The 15,871-nt window shown below is 41.4% G+C and overlaps 1 protein-coding gene across 1 annotated transcript in view; it reads left to right on the top strand.

Moving 5' to 3' along the window:
• The window catches only part of ADARB1 (adenosine deaminase RNA specific B1), a 43,270-nt gene extending 27,622 nt beyond the window's left edge, over positions 1 to 15,648 (top strand). The window contains 4 exon segments of the mRNA XM_032692788.1: positions 8,253 to 8,407; positions 8,410 to 8,433; positions 13,875 to 14,053; positions 14,815 to 15,648. Coding sequence (XP_032548679.1) covers positions 8,253 to 8,407; positions 8,410 to 8,433; positions 13,875 to 14,053; positions 14,815 to 14,991 — 535 coding nt within the window. The 3' untranslated portion in view covers positions 14,992 to 15,648.
• The last annotated feature ends 223 nt before the right edge of the window (positions 15,649 to 15,871 follow it).

Consider the following 15,871-nt stretch of genomic DNA (forward strand, 5'->3'; position numbering starts at 1 on the left):
ATTTTATATGTATTATATATACTGTAATTAAAATAGCTCTGCTTTTTTCTCAAGTCAGAACCTGATTCAAAATTTATTAAGGGTATTAAGTTGGAAATATCTGTGAACTGCCTTATGCCAAATCAAAAATAGAGGAGGAAGTTATGAATGGCTTTGTTCCTTTAGTCTTGTCTCAAGTAATCAGCATCTCTGCTGAAGGAAAACATTTTCTTTAGTTTAAATCTCCCTAAAATAAATGGATAGGGCCTTTCAGAAGCTATGACAGGCAGATGCAAAAAGGCTTATTCTACAAAATTGACATTTCAGCTTCTTTTATATACTATCCAATAAAATTCACCAAATAAACTCCCCAGTTTCAGCCTGGACTTCTCCCAACCATCTGCACATGGGATTCATGCCACATTCTTTTATCACATTGTCATTGCAAATATATATAAAAAAATGAAATGTAGCCAGTTGTTGAGCTAGAACACATTTGACTCTTTTGTTGATTTTTGTGTGATGCAGAACAGAATCCATCTCTCGCTTCAGTAGCTAGCTGTCACCTCTCCTGGGGCTAATGGGAATAATTTGTTTGTGCCAGTGAAGGAAGCAAATAGAACCCCTTGACACAGAACAAAGACTGTATGACGGGTAAGGAGGCCCAAATTTTCATATTCTTTTTTTTCTTTTTTTTTCTTTTTTTTTTCTTTTTTTTTTTGACATTTCCCTGACGTGTTTGTCCATTTACATTTGAAAGAATGCCTTGCTCTGTAGTGTCCAACAATGAGTCCTCCAGTATACCTCAGACCTGCTGATTTCCACTGAGCTTTCCCAAAGGTTCTCAGTCACAGCCTGGAAAAGATGTGGATAAATTTGGGGTGCAGGATTGCACTTGTATCAAACCCCTTGTATCTGAACTGCCTCATCTGTGTGGATTATCTGTATAATCCAAGTTGCTGCCTCTGAGTGCTTTACTGCAGTGTGCTGCCCAGCACCCTCCTGGATCCAGTAGGAACATCCAGGAAAAGTTGAAAGAAACATGGAAGGGCCACAAGTGTAATCCCATTTGGGTTGGAAGCATTAGAACAGGATTATCCTGGTGTGTTAGTGCTTGGTGGCTTTCCAGTGCAGTGTTAGGGTGATTTCTGTGACCAGAGTAACTTTAATGTACATGCATTTGTTTTAAATGTATCCTGACCTTGTTCCATGGTACTGATGTTGGGTTTTGTCATTCTCCTTTTGATGTGTTTTTCTGCCCACATTTTTGGTTTCAAATAGTGACTTCTCATGAAACATCCCAGTCGTGTCTAACATCCTGCTGAGAAGAGCGGAGTTTTTTCACCCAGTTTCTCTGGTAGGAAGGCTCTAGGAATTGAGAAGAATTTTTTAGGTTGAATTGTTGAAAGGGAAGTCATTGGTGCTCTTCTACTTTAAAGAAGAGAAAATATTTTTCTGATGATCTTTAGGTTCTGTCCACTGGCCTTGTTTCGTGCTTATTCAGAGTGGGAAATCCAAATGGAAGCTTGTAACTCAGTCTTTTTCTGTTTTTCCCCAAAAGAGAGAGCAGTTCTGCTCACCAGTTCTTAATCCAAGTGACAATGGCAATGTAAATTGGCCACTTTGATCTGTGGTGGCTGTGTGGCATTTAAATAAAATACCTGAGGGAAAGTGGTAAGAAACAACTACCTACCCAAGATGTAGCATCGTGTAACCTCTCAAACCAGGCTCACAGATGTGGAGCAAATCCAGGCAGTGCCAGAAAAACTGGGACGAGTCAGAGTTGTGTGGTTGCCTGCCTAGGTACAGCTACAAGGGGAAGCATTTTTCTTGTCTGTAGTTGCAAATGTAACAATATGTTTGTGAGAAGGGCTGCTGTCCAAGACCATGGACTTCTTGCACTTACTGATTTATAGTGTGGGCTGTGACCCAGTCGTAAAGATCTTGCTGCCTGTTTACAGAGTGGTTTATGAAGAGCACGGAATGGTCATGGAGATTCAATTAATCTCTTAAGGAAAAAAAGAGAAATAGTGTTTAAAGTGATGCCTCATGCATGTCAGGAGGCAAAGTGCTTTCTGGGGTAGTCCAGCACCTCACACAGTGATACCTTCTCTCCCTTGCCATCAGTTGCAAGTAACAGCTTGTGATAAACAAAGTGCCTACTGAGTAATTTTCATTTTTTTGTAGTAGTTGTTTATAAATAATATTGACAAGAGCAGCTCTTTGAACTGTAAACACTTGTCAGGTTTTGTTTGGTTAGTTGCAGGAGGCTTTTGTTTTCCTGAGATAAATTTGGACACCAGTTCCATGTGGACACCATTGCGGGTCACACATAGTGACTCACCTCCTCCATGCTGCTGTCTGCATAAAAATTAGTGGGAGTGATACCAAGACGTTTGATATTAACATCAAGATTTGTGACTTACTGCTGTTAGCCCCCCCCCCCATTTTTGCATTTTCTCTAAAATAGTGTGAATAACAGAATTTCTGTGCCTTTTGAGTTTAGAAAGTTCGGAGGAGAGTTTTTACCAGAAGCATATATTTTCAACCTGTTTTACTTTTGGCAAGAGGTGAACTAGCACACTGTGAAAGTGTTGCTGCAGGGTTAAATTTTACTTACCTTTGCAGGTATCAAGAGTTGTGAAATCACCTGCATGTCATGAAGAAATCAATAGACCTTTTAGGAATCCACTGTAGATACCTCTGAGCCACATGGTGGTCCAGAGCAAAAATGTGACAACATAGCAAGAAAGGGAGGACTGCTCTTGATTTGGGGTTGGTCTCTGGTTTCTCTGCTATCCTTTTTTCAGTGTAGTATGATTGAGAACAGTAGAAAGATTGAGGAAGTACATCCATCCTCCAGATTGTTATCAGCAGGATCTTTAGTAGTGAATATAGAATAAGAAAACCAGCGAGTGTGATAAATTTGTAAAATTCAGATTTCCCAGTGAGGTGCTCGTCTATAAGACCTCAGGTGAGCACACTACATAGAGAGTATCCTCTGTGTAAATTCTCAGGAGTTGAACACAACTCATGTGCATAAATCTGCAAAAGCCAAGGCTGGGGTTGAACCTGTAAAGGTGGTGGGATGTAGTGGTTTGAAAGAGCATTTCCCTGGACATCCCTCGAGCCTAAAATTACTTTGAGGATGAGGCAGAGGGCATGGCAAAACATTGGTAATGGGAAAATCTGGTTTTTTTTGGTCTCCCTATAGCTAAGCATGCATGGGCAACTGGGAACTGTAGAGCAAAGGGGAGGTGCAGGGCACCCCAAGCCGTGCTCCCATGGAGGTGTCTTAGCAGCGTTTCTGAACTGAAGTAGATCTTAGTTTGCACTTGTAACTTTTCAGATGGCTAAATTTTTCATGCTAAATGAAAATGTTCAATGAAAATTAGGGGGTTTTATTTAAGAAAAAGACTTTTTAAAAAAGTGCTAGTATAACTTGGATGGAAATCTCTTTAACATTCCTCCTGTGCATGGCATCTCCCTGCCTTGGCAGTGGTCCTGCAGTTGTTTGTGGAGCTGTGCTGTAAACTAGACTGAAAAAACTGCCTCTTCAAAATCCAGGGTCACGGTTTTGTTGTTTTTTAACAATAAAAATAAAATAACAGACTGGGGAGGATCAAGGCGGTGATAGGCAAACTCTTCTGCGGCCAAGCGTAGTGCTGGGAAAATGATGGGGTGTAAAAGTACTTTATAGCAGCAGCAGGTTGCAACATCCTTTAACTGTCATCCTCCTTCTCTTTTTTAACCGTTTGGCAGCAGTAGCTCATATGTGCAGGGGCGGGAATGCTGAACCTCCCAGTCCAGGTGCAGGTAGGGGCCACTGCAGTGTGTTGGCTGGCCCAAGGATAAAGGAGAACCATGGCTTTTGTTTGCAGCTTTTGTTTCCCTTTTCATGCTAAAGTACTTTGCTAGGTGAGCTTTAGAAATTTTGTTGCTTTGTCAGACATGGTAGGGCTTCAATGTCACCTCAGTGAGCCCCTGGTAGAGTGTGACCCTGAAGGATCTTCTATCTCAGAAAAGGCCAGTTCAGGATGAGTAAATAAATATGCCTTTGCTTGAACTTTCTGGCTTCATGTCAGGTTGCTGTGCATCCCTTGCAGAGCTGTAGACTTGAAGCTGAAAGAGTATTGCAGGCTGCCAAACACGTGGTGTCATGGGCAGAATGGAAGCTTCGCATAAGGCTTAGCCGGGAGACCCTCCTGCTGAGTCATGAGGTACAGAAAGGACCCCCTTGCTTCCTAAACTACTTCTCGGAAAGGAGTCTGGGTGCAGCTGGATCCAGTCTTAGGCCCAGGCTTGGTTAACAGTTTATGTCTGAAGGATTGTGCAGGTGTGATTGAACCTCTGTATGACTTTGTCCCACAGGATTAAGGATGGCAAACCAAATATAATGATATGAATAAATGATTTATTTAAATTGATTATGGTAATGATTAGACTAAAAGACCTTAATTAGAATTATTTGCTACACAGTACAGGTAGCTATAACTACTTTTATAGTGCGCTATTTGTTGAAGCAATTATATTAAAGTGAGCAAAACCAATTATTAAGTAGAGATTGATGTTACTCACCCATACTAATGATCATGGGCAAATCTCTTTCACTCAGCTTTGAGCAGCTTGTGTTTTAAGTGCCAGTTTTACTTTAAGTTTTGTTAAGGTTGTGAAAGAAAATTCTTGTAGTCAGAATGCTCAGAATATGTTAAACACTGTCACAAGACACATTTTATGCTTAGCTAAGAAAAACATGTCAGGTGTTCCCGGTGAGAAGGTGTTTCCCTGCTGAGGTGTTCTTTCCCATTGGCAAATCTCTTTTTACGTGCCTTACTTTAGGCATTTCAGTATCTCTGTTGATGCAGCATTCCTGTTTTCTGCTCATGCTTCTTTAACACCCAGGTTTGGATTTGTAAGCTAGATTTAAGTTGTTTCAGTTACTTAACTCTTTTCTGATGCTATTTTTAATGAGAAGAAAAAAAATGCTGTTGCTTAATTGCTTAGTTAGGAAGACAACACTGACTTAAAATTTTCAGCAGTACGTTTTGCTTTTTTCCACTCTGCACCTCCTGACTTGTGGTGAAATACAGAATTTGGCCCCTTAATTTCAAAAAAACTTGTGCTTTCAGTAGAGGTTAAGACTAGATTGGCAGCATTCTCACAATCTATGCTTCTACACTGGAGGACGAGGCAGTTTTACCATTTCAGGAGGCAATGCCTGCAGCCTTTTGAAAACTGATGTGTGGTGTTGGTGTAGTTTCTTCTCAGTTTACACCCATGAAGGTTGTTCCACTGTATGTGCTAATGGAAGTGAGATATTACTGTTTGACATAAAGAAGTATGATATGAAAAAGTAACATTGAGAAAGTCTCTATGCAGTCCTTCCTTTTTTCACTCTGCTACAATCTGCAGAACACAGGCACTAAGTCCTGTGAGGAGCATCTGAGGGAGCTGGAGGGGCTCATCCTGGAGAAAAGGAGCCTCAAGGGGGACCTTCTCACTCTCTGCAACTCCCGACAGGAGGGTGGGGCCAGGGGAAGATTGATCTCTTCTCCCAGGTGACAAGTGACAGGACCAGAGGAAACGGCCTCAAGCTGGGCCAGGGGAGGTCCAGGTTGGATTCTGGGGAAAAGTTTTTCACCAAAAGGGTGGTTGGGCACTGGAACGGGCTGCCCAGGGAAGTGGTAGAGTCAACATCCCTGCAAGTGTCCAAAGGGCGTGTGATGTGGCACCAGGGGACATGGTTCTGTGGTGAACATAGTTGTGCTGGGTTGGCAGTGGGACCCAGTGATCTTAGGGGGCTTTTCCAACCTCAGTGATTCTGTGATTCATTTGGGTGTCAGGTTTTATCTCTGCACTACAACCAGCTTCTGATATAAGAATACATTTTTGTAGACAAGTATATGTACTTTGGAAATTTTAACTATGGAAATTTAAAGCTAGTTTTATAAACCTAACCACCATCCAACCCTGCCCAATCAATATTAAGAGCTTGAGGCCTTGGCTGTATGAATGGTTTCTTCAAACCCTGTCCTTGCATCAAGCAAGTTGCTGTGAACCCAGCATTCATGAGCAAGTGCTGCAGCACTGAAGGTGCTTCAGCACAGCCCAGGAAAACATAAGGCCTGTGGGCAGTAGTACCAGTCCATACAGTTCACCTTGCAGAAGCTTGTTCAGGTGTTCACACTCGTTTTCATCAGAAGAAGTTTGTAAGACAAGTGGTCAGCTTTCATTTTCTGTGCCAGAGGACATCACCAAGTGTGGGAGGAAACGGCAAAACACAAGCTGTGGAAATACTGAAATCGGAAGTAAGGAAGAGAGCCTGGCAAAAGTTTTATTTAGGGGGTGAGGGCTTGCCAGAGGAGTGCTTTGGCCTTTTTTGAGATATTCGTCTGTCACTCAAACACTGGTCATGTAAAATGTGATGTACCTTGTCTGCAAGTCTCAGATACATTTGTAAGACCCCAGTTGCAATGTTCAGTCTTGAATTCCTTCCAGATGTTTCTTCCATAATATTACCTGCGTCTGTAGCAGTCCATGCTCTCCATGTAGGTAATACTGCAAATAACAAGAAAATATTATTGTGATTCATTTGGCACTTGAAATACCTCAAATCTACAAACTTCTAGTCATGATAGGATCCTTAAAAAGACATATTGATCCTGAAAAGCAATAATTTTCACTTGATATCTTTACTCTGACATTTGGTTGCTGATTGCATTTTATGCAATGTTATCAATGTTATACAAAGTATGCCTTTATTCCATGTAAAATAGACCTCATTTTTATTAGCACAGAATTTTTATTCATTCATTAGTGCCAGCTTTTTAATGACAGGTGAGTAAGTTAATGCACATTGCCTCCATTTTTATCCTCAGTAAAAATATGCAAAGAAATTGGTTCCTTGGATTGCAGTCTTTGTTTTACCCTTTTTTTTGCACATCCTGAAGAGCCAGCATGTGTAATTCAATTTTTGCAGTAGTGAAGCAGTTGTGATGTGCAGTTTCTAGCCTGAAGTGATGCTGAGGTGTAGCCATCCCAGCACAAACTGCAAGAATCACTGTTAGCAACATCCAAGTTACCTGTTTTCCTAGGGTAACCTTGCAGCCTGGTATAGGGTGGGATTTTTAATAAGGACAACCATTCTGTGGGAGCCCAAGAGCTTCCATTGTGCTCCTTTGTTTTATCCAAGCACCAGAGGAAACTTCCCTGCTGCTTGTGTCTGGATGCTGCAGTTTGACTCCAAGACCAGGCTGGATAGGGGCTCTGAGAAACGTGGTCTAGTGGAAGGTGTCCCTGACCACGGCCGGGAGTCGGAATGGGATGGTCTTTAAGGTCCCTTCCAGCCCAAATCATTCCGTGGTTCTCTGATTCTGACTGAAATATGCTATTTTCATAGTGCCAAGCTTTTTGCAAGTATTCCTCAGACAAATACAGAGAAAATACTCTGCAGAAGATATTGAGGTTTTCAGAAGTACTCTATATAACTGTTACAGACAGATTGAGAGCCAAAGCTTTTTCAAATGAACGCAACTGTCAAAAAAAAAAAAAATCAGGATTTTGCTCCTAGGCATGCTATATCCCTGCCACCAGACCTGATCCAGTGTAGATCACAGCGGTCCAGACAAGGGATTTTTGGTTGGAATATGTGAAGCAGCTAAAGGGAGCAAAGAGTACATGCTTTTTTTGCGTATTTTCAGTTTTCAGATTTAGTCTTCTCCCTGACTATGGATATTGCAAGGCAGTGCATGTGTCCTTTCTGGCAGCAGGATGTGGAAACAGTTGGGCTAGGGTGTCAAGGACTGGTTTTCCCTTATGGTGATAAGGTGTGGAGGTCTTGCAAACACAATCCTTTTGCTCTGGGAAGGATGCTTTACCCCCTGCCAGGTGTCTTTTGGAGGCAATAGCTGCTGTTTCTGAGAATCTCATGGTTTGGCTTTCTTCCACTGAATGATCCTGTCCATCTCTGGCACTAGGGTGCTAGAAAATGCATCACCAGACATGTTAGTGGAGAACTAAAGTTGTGGAGTCTGCTGCTGGCCTGTTGCTGTAGGTCATTTTCAGGATTACGCTGAGCATCCCCTAAGCTGATCTCTGAAATTTCTGGCAGGTGTCACAGTTTATGCTACCATGGTCATATGCCAGTCAGGAGAAAGGGTTGAAAATCTAGTCCATTGTGATTAACTGCTATTATGTCTGGCAGATGTTACTTGTTCCATTAAAAAGAAAGTGTTTTTTTGTTTTTTTTTGTTTTTTTTTTCCCTCCCTCTTAGGTGGAACGTATTGGGTATTCAAGGAGCCTTACTTAGCCTCTTTGTGGAGCCAATTTACTTCTCTAGCATCATCTTGGGGAGTTTATATCATGGGGATCATCTATCCAGAGCCGTTTACCAGAGGATAGCAGAGATAGAAGATCTACCACCTCTTTATCACTCAACAGACCTTTACTTAGTGGCAAGTATCTAATGGAGAAGGCCGTGCCGGTAACCAAGTCTGTTCCAGTAGCGATGTGATTTTGCAGTTCTCAAAACCTTACAAACTGCGTGCTGTGAGTAAACTGCTTGCTGGTTGCAACAAAGAAGCTGTGGTCTAAACATGATACAGACAGTCAGAAATACCATAGCAAGGACCCTTAAAAGTTGGAAAGAGCTGGGGGATGAATGTTTCAATGAGGCTTCACATCATTCCTGTCCGCAGCGTGCCCTACCAAGGTGTGAGACGAGTTGAAGGCTTAGTGAAGCCTCTTCCCACCCGTGGAATAGCATGTTAACACTCACTGTCACTTCTCTTGCATGGCAGATATTTGTTGAGTGGTTCCATCATTAATCAGTATGCCAAGATAGACACAATTTTTGGATCAATAATCAACTCAGAATGGATGGGGATAACATCTCATCTGTCTTAAATTCTAAAATGGCTTGTTACAGTAATGCTGTAAAAGCTTTAAAACTGAAATCTCATCCTCCCTCTGATTGTGTGCATTGCTGTTGTGGCTTAACCCCAACCAGCAACCAAGCCCCTGACAGCCACTCACTCAGTCCCTCACCAGCAGGACCAGGGAGAGGATTGGAAGGGTAAAAACCACAAAACTCATGGGTTGAGATAAAGACAGTTTAACAGGCAAAGCAAAAGCTGTGTACACAAGTAAACTAAAATAAGGAAGTCATTCTCTGCTTCCCATGGGCAGGCAGGTGTTCAGCCACCTCCAGGAGAGCAGAGTCCCATCCCACCCCACGGTGACTTGGGAAGACAAACACCATCACTCTACCCCAGCTGAAACCAGCACAACTGCATGTTTAAAGTTTTACATGGATTTTTAAAATAGATGTAGGGAGGGAATGGGGAAAAGAGCATTTTGAACTACGAGTATTTCTTTAGATAAGAAAGGTAATTAACAAGGATTCCCTGATCTAGAATGTATAAAAATGTTAAGTAACGTTTTTATCCTTATATTAGCAATTAAGTAACAGTTACAACACTCACTACCAAATATCTCTAATGGTTGTATGGCCACAGTAGATGATGTGTGGACTGTTTCTGCCTGATTTAGGGGAATTTTTATCAATCCTTCAAGATGGCAGGTTTGGGGCAGAGTGGGATGAGTTTTTGTTTTCCTTTTCACAGCGTATAACAGCACCTTGTCTTCTTTAAAATCATCTTTCTGCAATGGTGATATCATCTATTTGCTATGAAATAGCACCATCTGTTTAAACAGTTCAGCCAGGACTTGCTGAGCAGCAGAGAGAGTTCAGAAATGTTCTCAGCTTTTGAGTTTTCACAAAAACGCATATCTCAAAAACGTACAGAAAGCTTCTTTAGGAGGTTGGAGGGAGAACTATGTTGATGTATTTTATTTTACTAGCTCAGTCTTGAAGGCTAATCTTCTGACCTATGCTGTTAGGTTCAGCTGGGGCACTTGTGTAGCTGCCCATCTGCCCTTGGATTCATATATTTTTAGTGTATTCTTACCTGGAATCAGCACTGCAGAAATACCTGTCCCTAATTCTGTGTTCCTTCTTGTACCACACACAGAGCTGTGTGACTTATTTCTACCAGAGGGATGAACCAAAACAGAAATATCTGTCTTTCCCCACTGTTCCACCTGCCTAGCTGAGAAAGTACTGTAAAAACTGGTTTTCTTCTTCTTATAAAACAAGTTTTATGTCTGCTGGGGCAATTGCATTAAGTCAAAGTTATTTTAACTTTGGGATATTGTTATGTGCTGCTAAAATTGTCTTTTCATCATCTTTCTTCTTCTTTCGAAGAGATTTTTTTTTTACTTGCTGATTATCTTGTCACCACTGTAAGACCAAGATTTTAAGGTACAACCCATCCAACCCAGTATTCTTTCCACAGGTAGTTAGGCAGTGAAAAGCAAAAGGAATATTAACCTTCTGCAGGTATTTTGGGGAATCACAGTGGCAACTGCAGATCAGGGACATCCCGAGTCAGGTATTGAGAATCTTTGTGTTTAGAAATCCTTGACAGATCTTTCTTTGTCAGCTTCCGGTTCGGTTTTTTTAACTGGTTTTAACTTTTTACCATCTGCAGCCTCCTTGAGTAAGGAGGGGCTGTGGAATGTGCAAAGATCTGTGCAAAGGAACTTTCTGCTAATTTAATTAGATGTTCCTCAGTGCTCTGTGTGACCTGGGCTATAGGAAGTGGTCATGACACTCAGTTTTCTGTACCTCTGAGATATTCCTTCCTACATAAGTCCTATTTTCTGCAAGCTGAAGTGTCTTAGTCTACTTTGTTGTTCCTTGCACAGAGACCTTTTCATGTAAGGATCATACCTTTCATTTTGCACTTCCATTTTTGTGCCAGTGACACCAGGGCAGCACCTGATACTCCAGGTAAAGCAGCAATACTGATTTATGTGGTGGCATATACTCTGTTGAGATCCTTGATCCTTCACTAATAATTCCTAACATTCACTTTGATTACTGTTGGTCCTTGAGCTGACCTTTTGGTAGAACTGAATATTAGAAACTAAAATCTCATTCCTGAATGCTCCAATCCTGCTCCAAGTCCAGCACTCCTCGTGCACACTGCTTTGGGGGTTTATCTCGTGTTTGCCTAATATTTATCTGTGAGGAATTTCACCTGCCTTTTTATTGCCCAGACACTCAATGTGTGAGCTTTTTTTCTGCTACTCTTTGCAATTCCTTCTCTTACTGACTCTTTAAATAATTAAGTATATCACCAATCTTAATCACCTGGGCTTTTACCCCTGCACACTTTCCAGATCAGCACAGAGCTGGAAGCTCTCCAGCTGTGTTGCCTCTTCACAAGGAGACCATCTTCATCCAGGTGTTAGTGAATTCTGGTTTTAATAGACAAAAATAAATCCTTCAGCAGAGGACCTCTGGGGATTTTTTGGCCGTTCCCATGGTACCTTATCCTCCTGTTCACATTGGTATTTTTCAGCTCTCTGTCTCCTTTTTAATGAAGCTCTTTCAAGCTCTGTCCTCAAAAAACTGTCAAGATTTATGATTTATATAATCACTGGCACAAAGAGCTGTGACCTTTGCTTTTGCTTATTATATCCCTTTATAATAATACTCAGCAATAAGTTCTGAGCAATGTTCTCTAAATAGCTTAGTTATATCAGTTTTCAGTGGAGAGTAAAATATCTGACTTTCTATCCTAGTTTTCTTTCCCATTTCTAGTTTCAGCTTATTGTGCTATATTCGTGTCTGGATTTTGAGGGGGAAGATATGATCCACCAAAATTTTATCAGATGCTTTGATTTTTAGATGACCTTTATTCCCTGTCTGTGCTACCCATGATCCACCATCCACCATGAGACTCCTTTGCCATCTCTCCAGGGTTACTGCATACAATTAAGTAGCTGAACGGGTTGTTGTTATTTAAATCTATTTGAAATTCTAAATCTGGGTCAGTTTTTCTTTTTTAGATTTAACTAATTGATCGAAATAACCCAAAGAATGGAATTGTATAATTGCAATGGAAGTGTAGTGCATATTCAGCTTCCTCATCTTTATTTGTGAGACTGGGTGCAATGTCACAAGTGTTTTGTAGTACTCAGTGACCTCTATCAGAGCCTTATACTTATTTAATAGTGTATGGAATGAAAGCAAAGCTAATAATATAGGTATTATTAGATTAAAGAAAAAACAAGACAAAAAATTGTCATGTGGCAGCAATTTCTTAGCCCTCTTGCCTCAGTAGTTTTGGTAAAACCAACTTTTGTTACAATTCTCAACTTTTTCAGCTTATTTTAAAAAAATGAGGGATGGTAGGGTTATTTGCTATCATTATTAACTTAATTACTAGTTATCAGTCATAGTGACAAGGTTGATGTAAACCAAGTGTAAATATACAACACTTCAGTGATTGATATTTCAAAGTGTTTGTTTGTTTATTAAATGAGGAATTGATGATAGAAAGCAAACTGAATTTCTCTGTGTCATTCAGACCTCATGGGTCTTGCACACTCTCAGTGCTGGGTCCAGAGGTGCCGTGAGACTGAGCCAGCTGAGCCAGTCCTGCTCCCAGGTGTCTGACTTTGTTAGATTGTTTCAGGTATCAGCTAGAAATGCATCCTGCTGTGTTGCTTATGTTCAATTTCCACAAATCCTCTAGATTTTATTAAGTATAGGGCCTGGCATAACCTTGGAGTAGATTTGAAAGAGGTTCTCAGTGAGAGCTGCGTTAAAGTAAAAAATGAGATTTTTATTTATGAAAGAACAAATTGCCCTAGTGCTTTGCTCTCTGCTGGTGAGGTGACTGAGACATCTTAAACAGAGAGTTTTGCCACCCCTGTGATGCCTGAGGAGTCACACATGCACGGCAGCAGCTGCTGTGACCTTCAAGCACAATACTGCAGCCATTCTGTACGGTCCATCTTCGCAGCACTGGGCTGCTGTGGGGGAATAAATCCTACCCTGGGCAGGCAGACGGCCTCGTTTTGCACTTGGGTTTGATTGCTGGTGGCTTTGCTTCTCCATCCATAGAGGTGGAGCCATATTTGGAAGGTGTCACATGATTTAACACCTGAGCAAAATGATGAGAGTCTCTGGAGTCCTATGGTTCCCCATCTCTGGGCACGGTGTGCAACAGTGGGCATGCAAAGTGGGGAAGCAGCTGAAACACAAATGGATTTGTGCTCGAAAACTCCAATGTCTGCCAGTTCTGGCTTTGTGTGAAGTGTGCTGAGGATGGGGCTCACCTTTATAGAATCACAGAATGGTTTGTGTTGGAAGGGACCTTAAAGCTTATCTAGTTCCAAGCCCCTGCCATGGGCAGGGACACCTTCCACTAGCCCAGGTTGCTCCAAGTCCCGTCCAACCCAGCCTTGAACACTTCCAGGGTTCATATTTTCACATCCAGTTTGAAGTGAGATAAGCAACATGCACCTGAATTCTTACATCAGAGTGAAAGGGAATTGATTGAAGAGTTACAGCTGCCAAACTCTCACAGTGTTGGCTCCTTGCTACATTCAGCTACTGAGTGGGCTCTGAGAGCAGCAGTTTCTTGAGCTGGAGAAGAACAACTTTTGTTCTGCTTCATAACTATTTGCTGGTTAATGAATTTGTTCACTTGCAAGACCAGATCCTTGTGAGGAGGATGGCACTCCTGTTACTGTCCCATGAACACTTGCCACAGACCTCTCCATGATCCCCTTCAACAAGGAGGCTGGTTTCTCCAGCAATGCACACTTGCCCTGCTGGGAAGGACAGTAGAGAGCACTTTAGCCAGAATAAGAATGAGATGTCCATGGTGCTACCACCACAAGTTGGTGAGAAATCTGCAGGAGAATGCCCTCAAAGTAAAAGAGCAGTCTTACAAACAGATTGCTCCCCAACCAAAAAACAAAAAAAATAGTCAATAGTTTGTATGTGTTATTGTCTTAAACATCACTTTCCTTTCAGGTATCAGCAATGCAGAAGCCCGTCAGCCAGGGAAAGCCCCAAACTTCAGTGTGAACTGGACAGTAGGAGACACTGGTCTGGAAGTCATTAATGCCACAACTGGCAAGGATGAGATGGGCCGTGCGTCCCGCCTGTGTAAGCACGCGTTCTACAGCCGCTGGATGCGTATCCACGCCAAGGTACGGCCCCCAGGCTGCCACAGCTCCCACTGCCCAGTGCTTAGTGAAATATCTCTGTGTGCTCTCTGGACTCAGAAGCCACTTTGTGAACCTGTTTTAACCTAAGCCTGGTGTTAGAATCACAGCATCATCAAGGCCAGAAAAGATCTTTAAAGTCATCAAGTCCAACCATCAGCACAGCACTGCCATCGTGTTCACCGTTAAACCACCTCCTCTAGTGCCACATCCACACTTTTTTTTTTTTTTTAACACTTCCAGGGATGATGACCCCACCACTTCCCTGGGCAGCCTGTTCCACTGCTTTACAACCCTTTCCATAATTTTTTTTCCTAATACGTAATCTAAACCTCCCCTGGTGCAACTTGAGGCCAGTTACCTACTGCCCCACGCAGTAATGTAAAAGAATATATGTTTGTTAACTTACTCTTTAATGTGGTGCTGTCTGGTCCAAAATGCATACCCCTTGGTTTATAGCTGACTAAGCAAAGGATGTTGTCTCCTTTGAACTTGCCTTCTCATTTTTATTTATTTGGAAGGATAATCCCATTTTCACTGCAATTGAAACTACTGAGGTTTTCCTTTTTCCTCTCAGAAAGAAAAGCTACTAGAAAGAATGTCTGTGGCTTTTTGGCCTCAACCATTTTGTTTGGTAGATCCTTACATTGTTTTAATATTAGTTGTTTGAATAACTCAGTCACTGTCAAACTGTTTGGCTTAATAGGGTCTTGTCTGTCTTCTTTTCTTGTCTGTAATCCCCACAGCTTTCCTCCAGCTTGCGCTCAAAGATCCTCAAGCCCAACCTGTACCATGATACCAAGCAAGGAGCCACTGAGTATCAAACTGCCAAAGAGTGTTTGTTTAAAGCATTCCTGAAGGCAGGACTTGGAGCCTGGGTGGAGAAGCCCATAGAACAAGATCAGTTTTCACTCACGGTCTAATTCACAAACTGCACATCACTTTGGAAAGGGAGTTGTTCTGGAAATTCCTGGTGTCCAGCATTGCTTTCTGGCATCTCCACAGCCATCAAAACATCTTTTTACTGTTTGGAGTTGGGTTTCTTTGGGGTTTTTTTGAAACTTCACAGTAACTGTTTCTGTTTCACCTGAGTATTGAAACTCAATGATGATCTGACACATAATTGTATTTTGTTATAGGAAAGTAATTTCTGGTGTATTTCTAGAAATACTTTTGCTGTAGAAAACTTGCAGTAAGGCTGTCCTTACTGTATACAATGACTCATTTTTTCTGGGTTAAAATAATTTCTTTTTTAATTCAGTGTCATCAAGTGCATGAAGAAATTAAAAGTTTCTCTAGGTTTTACACCACACTTTTAGGAAGTAGCTTAATTTTTTAAAAATAGGTGACAAAGCTGATTCTATTGCTCTGTTAACTTGTTTTTGAACTGCAGATATTTTTACCACATAGACAACAGAGCCAGAATGGAGTCTGGACAGCTAGTTTTTCCCAATTCCTTGCTCTTTAAAGCCAGCTGCTGAAAATTTCATGTCTTTGATGTATGTATTTATTAGTCTGTGACCCAGTTTTTAACATGCAGCTTTTTATTCTGTTTTTAAAATACATTTACCTCCCATTTACACCCATTGTGAAGTCTTCATTTTTTTTACCATTGTAAACTGGAAACAGCAAAAATAATTATTTGTAAGTTAAGAAGTTTAGTCTATAATGTGCAGAAGCCTATAACATTTAGAAGTAGGTGACTTGTATATCCCAGGAACTCATCAGAATACAACCTTAACTGTAACAGTAATGTGACAGCTTAAAAAAATTTGCTCATTTTAAGGGCACTAAGCCTGAATT

This window comes from Chiroxiphia lanceolata, chromosome 7 (assembly GCF_009829145.1).
Source record: "Chiroxiphia lanceolata isolate bChiLan1 chromosome 7, bChiLan1.pri, whole genome shotgun sequence".
Classification (NCBI taxonomy): Eukaryota; Metazoa; Chordata; class Aves; order Passeriformes; family Pipridae; genus Chiroxiphia; species Chiroxiphia lanceolata.